At 46.6% G+C, this 9346-nt stretch overlaps 1 protein-coding gene across 1 annotated transcript in view; it reads right to left on the bottom strand.

Moving 5' to 3' along the window:
- RNF169 (ring finger protein 169) overlaps positions 1-2550 on the bottom strand; it is a 77500-nt gene extending 74950 nt beyond the window's left edge. The window contains exon 1 of the mRNA XM_036258041.1: positions 2055-2550. Coding sequence (XP_036113934.1) covers positions 2055-2550 — 496 coding nt within the window. The remainder of the gene's footprint in view (positions 1-2054) is intronic.
- Positions 2551-9346: the final 6796 nt, after the last annotated feature.

Raw genomic sequence — 9346 nt, forward strand, 5'->3', positions numbered from 1 at the left:
ATATTTAAATTTTAAATTAAAAAATATCATATAGCCCTGGCCAGTTTGGCTCAGCGGTTAGAGCGTCGGCCTGCGGTCCGGAGAGACCCGGGTTCGGTTCCCGCTAAAGGCACATACTTCGGTTGCAGTTTGTCCCCGGCCCTGGTTGGTTGTGCAGGTGGCAGCCACTCGATGTGTCCCTTCATGTCGATGTTTCTCTCTCTCTCCCTCCCACTCTATCTGTACAAAAAATGGAAAAATATCCTCGGGTGAGGATTAAAAAAAATATATATCATATATACCCTAAGGGGGTCCAGACAATCCACTGAAGCTAGAAGATAATTCCCAAGCGCTGTCCAGCAATATTCTTCTATAATGCATTGACTTAATGAGTATGTAATTATACACTTAATGATCCAACAGCGAGAAAATTTAGGAACCTTTTTTTTCATTGTGGTAGTACTCATATAAACATATAAAGTAATTGTATACTCAGTGGATATTCAGTGACTCAGTAGATCCTAATCTGAAATCTTGTTTTATATAATGTTACTTAATCACTAACACACTTTGATAAATTTCTCCGAGGGAAAAAATTTGCACAAATCATCAAGCCATATCCTCTCTCATGATTCAAATTTCAGAATGGATATTTCACAAGGGAGTCCAGGAAATTCCTATCCTCTCTGACCATAATAATCAAGAGTACTAATAAGGAGACCAGAGAAACACTGTCTTATTTTTTGGACATAATCTCAGAATTCAAAGCAAATAGCATATGAGAACATCACACAGCATCCACAAATTAGATGACATCTGAGAAGTCCTTCATCCCTGATCTGAACAGGATTCAGGTGGAACTGGGTTTTCATCCTTAGGCAAGTTACTTAACCTCTCTGGGCCTCAATTTCATCTGTAAAATGGAAATAAAAGTACCTACCTCGTAAGGATGTTGTTAAGTTTAAAAGAGGAAATACGGAAATAAAAGATACCCTAGGGCAGTGGCAGGTGCCTGACTGCTTGAGTCAAGACAAGCTGCATTCTGGAACCTGTAGTTTCTAGGGACTGCACTTTCATACACAAGCAATGCTTCCTTTACCCTACTGCAAATAACGCATGGCAGAATTCCCAACACAAGAGGTGCAACTATCTGGCCTTTCCTGACTGTGTTTCTTGAAAATGTCCTAGACAAGCATTTTTTATCAAAGCTGGAGATGTGTTGACTGGGTGTGTCTCCGAGAGTCCTAAATGAAGCTGTAACAGTTTTGTTTTGTGTTTTAAACAAGGCACTTTCGGTGCCGAGCTCAGCATTAAGAGCGGCAGGCTGAGGAGGTAAGAAAGGCAAAGTTGAAGGCAAGCGTCCGGAAACTTCATTGCCAGGATGATGCTAGGAAACCTATCCTGCCTCTGCCAACCAATCTCCGTTTCCCAAACTTTCAAACGCCGTCCAGCTTTTTTTCCTTGAGCACCACTAGAACGTATCATCAGTATTATTATAAGTATAAATACCCGTCGTTTATTGTTGCCTCACTATGTGCTAGGCTGTGCTAAACATGCATTTTATAAGATTTTGTGAAAACTGCACATTGGAGCTCATTCCCTCAACCCACCCTACTCTCAAGACTGAAAAGCTCCCTTCACATCCTCAAATTCAACTTGTTCCCTAAACTCCAGCTACTCCACACCTCTCCCTGACCCATTCAGGCCCCAAAGCAATTCGAGCCCAGGCTCTTCGCCCAACGCTAAACCACGCACTGAGCCTCCAGGGCCCCGCGAAGTTCAGTATCCTCCACCTGGCCCTAACTTGCTACAAGAATGCCACGGTCCCCCCGAACTTCTGACTTACGTAAGGCGCAGGATGCCCTCAATGCCCCTCCAAATCCACCGAGCCCGAACTTCATCCCAAAGTTCAAATTCAGAAACAGATCATGCACTCGGGGAGAGGCCGGTTCCAACCCCACGGGAGCTCTCCACACCCGCTCCAGCAGGGCCTGGGACCCTCCACCCGCTAACCAGGCCGGGCCGGGCGCGCTCGGCCTCGCTCGGGACCCCAAGGAGGGGAGGGGAAGCTCCACCTGGCTCCGCGGGCGCGGCGCGCGGCTCCTGCTCCGGCCTGGGCCTCGCGGCGGCCGCGCCCCCGTCCCGGCGCGGGCGGCAGCGCTCCGGCTGGCCGCGGCGGGCGCGCTCGCCCAGCACCTCCGCGTTGGCCTGGCCGTCGTCGCGGGCCCGACGGCGGGCCCAACCCGGGCCGCGGGCGCGGCAGCGCGGGCAACCCGGGCCCGCTGCGTCGGCGGCGCGTTGGGCGCAGCCTCGACACAGCGAGTGGCCGCAAGGCAGGGCCGCCGCTTCCCCCGGGGTCTTCAGGCACCCGGCGCAGCCCGACTCCTCCGGCCGCGGTGGTGACTGAAGCAACGGCTGCGGCAACACCAGCAGCGCGGGGCCAGAGGACGAGCCTTGGGGCCCGGTCTTGGCTGCCGCCATCTCGTCACAGCGGCCCCGCCGGCTCCGCCGACTCAGAGCTGCCGCTGCCGCCGCGGAAGAGGCCCTAGTACTCGGACCTGCCGCCGCCATCTTGTTTCCCGTTTGAGGGGAGAGTCCGTTGCGAGGGAGAAGAGTAGAGGGCGGGGCAATGAGCGGTGGGCAGCGCTATCTCCATATTCATGAGTAGGCGGGGTCGGGGAAGGTTCTTCCCGGACCTGGTTGGTAGTTGGTGAAACTTCATGAATATTTGTTTGTTATACTTTACATATCCGGTCTTCAGCCTCCTCTGGCCGTCTTTGCAATTTCCTTTTCGTCAATCAAATGAAGTTGAGAACTGGGATTTATTGGAAATTTTGAGCGATATTAAACTTTATGAAGTAATTATCCTGCGAGACCCTGATAACTGACGCTAAAGCGAGTGGGGAGTATATAAATGACCCAGAACCCCGTCCCAGTGTTTCCGTGGACGTGAGGGTAGCTATTGAGACTGAGAGTAGGCCTACTGTGACCAGAAACTAACTGCCAAAAATAACAGCTTCTTGTCAGTCCTCATCTGCGTATCCTTCTCGTCCCTTCCTGCAACTCCCCTCCTTTGGCTGGAAAAACCACTTTCCCGGTTTTTTTTCCCATTTACTCAGCGCTTTCTCAGACTCCTTCCTTTGAGCCCTCCCCCTTGTTTGGGGCTTACATGTGGGTGTTCCTGGGTCAGGCCTCAGGCCTCTTCTCACTTTACCCGTTCCCCCCACCTCCTGCTCACACTTTCTGCCAGCTGAAACTCCCAAATTGTTATCTGCAGTCTAGATCTCCAGAGTGCAGCCCTGCATATTCAGCTACCTGATGGAGACAGTCATCTTGGATGTCTGCATTTCTGATGCACAAAAGAAGTCACTGTTTTCCACCCTCCTTTCAAAACAACTCTTCTCATTTTCCTCATTCTGTTAAAGGTACTATCCTCCCAGTTCCTCAAGGTCCAAACCTAGCCATCTTTACTTCTCTATCATCTCCCACACCTGTCAGTTTCTTCGTTGTGTGAATTCTCCCACCATGATGACTATTTTTCCTACCTATCCGCTCCTCTTTATCCCACCCCACTGCTCAATTCAGGTCTCACCTCTCAGATTATTGCAGTAGCTTCGATAGATTGTCTCCCTGACCACAGCCTCTCTTCCTCCAATCCATCTCCCACAGCTCTTAGAGTTGCTTTCTAAAGGACAGCACTGACCACGTCATCCCTAGTTGGGCTAGTCACTGAGTGAGGTGCTCAGAATTGGATGCCAGCCCTCTTTCTGGATGCAGAGAGTATGGGAGAAAGAATGGCTCCCCTCTGGCAGAGATAGTTCTGCTATAGCAATTCTCCCACCCTTTGTTTTCTTTGCGCTAAGGTAGAATTGAAGCAGGAAGGCATTAAGAAAGTGATATTTCCTTTTGGGAATCTTTATAAGAAAACACAAGTTTTGTAAGGAAAGCTAAGTCCAAAAAGCAACATAATGCAATGAAAGGCATCAGAGGCCCTGGGTTTCCATGAGATTGTCCGGAAACAGTGCCTGAGGTGGTGGTAAACCAATCCAAGGCAGAGAGCAGAAAAAAGAAGGAAGTGGATTCCCAAGATGAGAACCAGATGGCTAAAGAACAGTCAAGAATTGAAGAAGGGTCAATGAGTAATTGAAACAAGGGCTTGTGTTTACAGAGGCCCAGACAGTCAGAATCCTGCCAAACACAGAAATATGGCCTCGGTTGCACTGTCCTTTGTCCAGGGGTCCTCCTCATTTCACTCCCCACTTGCAGTCCTTGAGGATTCTTTGCCCAGATTCTGACAAGGCAGGCCTGTGGTCCAGAGATCAAGCCAACTACTATTAGAAACAGGGCCCTTGGGGTGGGCTGTTCACTCTTGACAGTTTAGGGCTCTTAATCTGAAGCCTATTTACTGTTGGAGGAGCTGAACCACAGAAGTGTAGTATTTTTTTTGGATACAAATAAAGACAGGAAATGTCCTTTTGCAGAGGGAAAAAGCAAGAGGTCTGAATAGCACTGTACCAAAAGCCAGGAGATCTGAGATTGGTCCTGCCCCCCCCCCCATCCCTTTTTAAAAATATGTTTTTATTGATTTTTTTTAGAGAGAGAGGAAGGGAGAGACTTCAGTGTAAGAGAGAAACATCCATCAGCTGCCTCCTGCACTCCCCCTAAGGATTGAGCCTGCAACCCGGACATGTGCCCTGAACGGGAACTGAACTGGGACCTCTCAGTCCATGGGACTGACACTCAATCCACTGAGCCACACCAGCCAGGCATCCTTTACCTCTTTCTTAATTCATTGTGTGTAATTTCAAACAGGTAACTTTTTTCTCTGGGCCTCAGTCTCCTTATGTTTTTTTGTTTTTGTTTTTGTTTTTATCCTCACCCAAGGACATTTTTGCATTTATCTTCAGATAGAGAAGGAGGGAGAGAGGAAGGAAGAGAGAGAGAAACATGGAGGTGAGAGAGACACACTGACTGGTTGCCACCCACACGACCCCAACAGGGGCTGGGGACAAACTGCAACCGAGGCACATGCCCTTAGCGGGAACCAAACCTGGAACTATGGTCTGAAGGCCGACGTTCTAATTGCTGAGCCAAACTGGCCAGGGCTCAGTTTCTTCATCTTTAAGACCCTGGCCAGTGTGGCTCAGTGGTTAGAGTGTCGGCCTGCACACCAAAAGGTCTTGGGTTCGCTTCCCAGTCAAGGGCACATACCTGGGTTGCAGGTTTAATCCCCAGCTGTCCCCACTCAGGGCATGCAAGAGGCAACCAATCAATGTGTTTCTCTACATCGATGTTTCTCTCCCTCCCTTACACTCTCTCTCAAAATCAATAGAAAAAAATATCCTCAGGTGAGGAGTAACAAAAACAAAAAAAAGCAAGGGTATTGGAATTCTGCAGTTCTCAACCTAGGATGCATCTCACAAAGACACACACACACACACACACACACACACACACACACACATTCACACATATGCCAAAGTCCCACCTCAGATCTACTGAACCCAAAAACTGACAGTGGGATGCCAGCATGTGTTATTTTATTAATGTCATAAGAATTCTAATGAATGCTCCCAGATGAGACCGCTACAACAGATCAATTCAAAGGTGTCATCTAGTTCTAACCTGCTAGAAGTCTGACTCCCAATTTCCAGCCCCTTCCCTCCTCCTTTGTGTTCCTGTTGCCAAAGTCGTCTTACTAAAGCAGCAGCAGTGACAGAAGGCAAGGCAAATCTAAGAAATCTGGAGAGTTATTCACCATGTGGGAAAATGAGGGAGATGAGGATGATTCTAAAGTGTCAAGCCTAGGAGCCTGAGATTATGATCATAATTGACAAAAACAGAATGACAGAATAACTAGAAAGGAAAAACGTCTAAAAGATGGACATGGTAGACATTTTGTTTTGTTTAGTTTACCATCAGAACCCAAACCTTTCTATTTTGGGGAATGCAGTATTGCTGAGACCAGGGAAGCTGAAGCAGGGAGATACTCTTCTTCCTGTCCCCTAGCAGCCAGAACATGACATATGACCTAGGCTTAGCCACCTGGCCATTCCTCTTTGAACTTTGAATCTTCAGAAAATGATGCAAAGACCTACTGACAGATTTGGAATTATTCAGAGCAACAGAGGCAGGAGGTTTTCAAATATAGTGGGTCCATTGCAAGTTGGGGATTGCAGATTGGTGCCCCTACCATGGATGGTGGCCATGCGAAATGGTTCCTGAGGTATGACCTTGGTTGTGGTGCCTGCTGCCTGGCCTTTCTAAGTTACCACCGATTTTCCATAGCCAACTCTCCAACTTTCCTATTAACAATTTGTATCCTTTCAGTAAATTTCCCTTTTTCTTAAATTACTCACAAATTCTGTTGTTTGCATCAAAGTATACTAACCGAGACATTGGTTTGTTGTCTTTGAAGTGTCACCTGAAAATGGTTGGCAAGGCTGCTTTGTAAGTTATAAAACAACCCAAGAAGCTTAGTGTGACAGCCTTGACTAGAACAAGCCCAAGTGTCACGTGTTGCCCTTACCTGTACCACAGACCACCAAGGGATGCCAAATGGAACAGACAGCAGTGTGGCCATGCCTACCAGTGGTTCCTCTCTAGCTGCTTCTGCTCTGCCCCTCCTGTCATATTTCTGAGGACTGCATTGCTGCCAAAATTCCCTGCCGTCCTTCTCAGAGTGTGTCTACGTAGGTAACTCTCCATGGTCCATACCACATCTCGTCAGCACTCATTCACATCATTGTAAACCTCTCCTCTTTTCTCTTCCCTCTTCCCTCTTCCCTCCAGCTGGAGGAGCCCGCTTCTTCCTACTGGATTGAAAAACTCCCAAGGTGAAGACAGGCTGTTCCTGCAGACCCCAGAACTACTACTTACCAACCCGGGCACTGAGTCCGCCCTGAGACCTCACACATTTGGAAGAAGGAGGCTCAGTCTCTCAGACTGCACCAGAACTACCTCTTCTCTCTCCTCCCCATCTCCTTCCTGTCCTCTTTCGCCCCCAAGCCAGACTTCCCCTTGAGATTTGGCACCTTCCCTATTATCTTTAAAGATTCTTGCTACACAATTACTCATCTTCAATTCCTTCCCTTGTGTTTCAGAAGTAGTTCTTTTTGCAAGGTTAAACTTTCTACCTGTCATCTTTCTAGCCTCCTCCAGATTCTTTCCAAACACTCTAAAAATACCAGTAAGACTTGATCCTTAGCCCTCTTAAGGGCATAGTCTTACAGAGAGGCAAAAGAGTTAATAAATAATTGTAACAGGGAAAAAAAACTGTAACAGAATTGCAAGCTCTATAAGACACATGTGCTATGGAAGCAGAGAGCAAAGTGAGGGGCAGGGGATATTGGAAAAGGTTTCACGGAAGAGGGGACATCTGAGCTCTGTTTTGAAAGATGAGCAGGAGTTCACCAGGTAGACAGGGGAAGGCATTCCAGGCAGAGAGAAAACAAGAGCAGAAGCACAAAGGTAAAAAAAAAAAGGTCAGGATCTGTGTGGGACCAGTAAGGAATTTGATGTGGCTACAACACTGGATTGGTCATGAGGCTAGAAAATTGGAGAGGAAAAGAAACTAGATAAGCAACTAACGTGCTGGCGCCTGCTAAGCAATAATATTTCTATCAAATTTAAACCAAAAGTAACCCTATAAGGTTGGTATATTATTTCCATTTTACAGAGAAATAAACTCAGGGTATTGGGGAACATTAAAAGATTTAATATTTGGACCAAGAGAGTGTTACATATAAATTTGAATTTTATAAGAGTGACTTTCAATCCTATAATTATCAGTGAGGAATAAAAATAATCTAAGCAAACTTCATCCCACTCCCATGGAGTTGAGATATCACTGAAGAAAATACAGTGCAGTTAACATTCATTTATTCAACAACTACTTATTGAGCACCTACCATGTGACAGGATAATACAGGTGCTGAGAATTCAGCAGTGAATGAGGCAGGCAAGGTATGGCTGCTGAGCTGATTTTGGTGGGGCCAGCTTTAGGTACAGTATTTGGCACATTCCAGATGCCGTGGAATGAATGGATATTATCTCCTTAGTTGTGCCTTTAATGTCTAGCAAGGTTCAAAGTACAGTGCATTGTCAAAAAGAAAACGTTCTGTTTAATAAGCACACTGATGGAGAAAAATAGTTCTTTAATTTCTTTAAATTTCCCCTCTAGATACCTATATATCCACCTAGAATCTCTCTCTCTCTCTCTCTCTCTCTCCCCCTCTCTCCCATCCCTTTGATCTTTCTTCCTCTCTCCCCTACCTTCAGAGTCACTATCTTTCTCCCTCAAGGCTCTGGCCTAGGATTCCAAGCAACCAATTCCTTCTTTGATTTAGTGGTTCTTTTTTTTTTTTTTTTAAGGAATAGAGGTAACTTTAAGTTCTCAAAGATGATACTCATGGTGGGGGGGTGCCCTTTAAGTTCAGCATATGGAAAATGAGGAACTAAATGGTCAAATGGCCCTCTCTAAACATACTTCAGAGTGAAACAGCCAAAAAAAACAAATCTGTCTCTGCTCGTATTGACCACCTGTTACAATGTAAAGAACATGCCTTATTCTAGTGGAGCCTCTTTTCCCATCTCACCAAAGAAATCCTATTACCTTCACTTTGTCTAGACACAGTGTCCCAAAAGAAAAGGCTCATGGCCCTCCTCCAGGAAAGAGGAAGGGAGAGAAAACCCCCATTTTGTCATAAGTAAATAGATAGTTATACTGACCAGAATGGAGAATTTGCCTCAGACGAGAGCACTGTGATGGAATCAGAAGGTAAATCAGGGGGGGTTACCAAACAGCCTCCCAAAGATTGACTTCCTCTAGTCTGGAAATAAACAGATTGGAGGTGGGTTCTGCTGGAGGCTGAGAACAGAGAGCATGGTCTCCCAAGTTCCTTCGTCCTGAAGGAAGGATTCTATACCAATTGACCAGTGAGAAATCTGATTGGTTCTCTTCTAGAACGGTCATTGTCCCACAGTTCTTTGTTTCCTAGGCTTCAGGCTCTGCTATCTCCCTCCATTCCTGACAAAAGCCTATTGCCGGCTCCCAAGACTGTGATGTCTCGGAGCGACCACCAGGGGGCAAACTGAGACTACTGCGCTCTCCCATGGTCTCTTCCACCCAGTTTCCATGGAGCCAAACTCAGAATGTCAGAGCTGGAACCGGCTTTAGAAATCTCCCAAAGGCTTCTGATCAAACTTGTTCCTTTACAAAGAAAAAAACTGATGTCTAAAGGAAGGAAATAATTTGCCAAAGCCGCAGAGTTGGAACAAGAAACCAAATCTTCTGGCTTCTCCAGTCCTATGCATAGTCCACCACCTATTCTGTCTCATATTTAATTCTAAAATACATTGGTTTTTA

This window comes from Molossus molossus, unplaced genomic scaffold, assembly GCF_014108415.1.
Source record: "Molossus molossus isolate mMolMol1 unplaced genomic scaffold, mMolMol1.p scaffold_m16_p_13, whole genome shotgun sequence".
Classification (NCBI taxonomy): domain Eukaryota; kingdom Metazoa; phylum Chordata; class Mammalia; order Chiroptera; family Molossidae; genus Molossus; species Molossus molossus.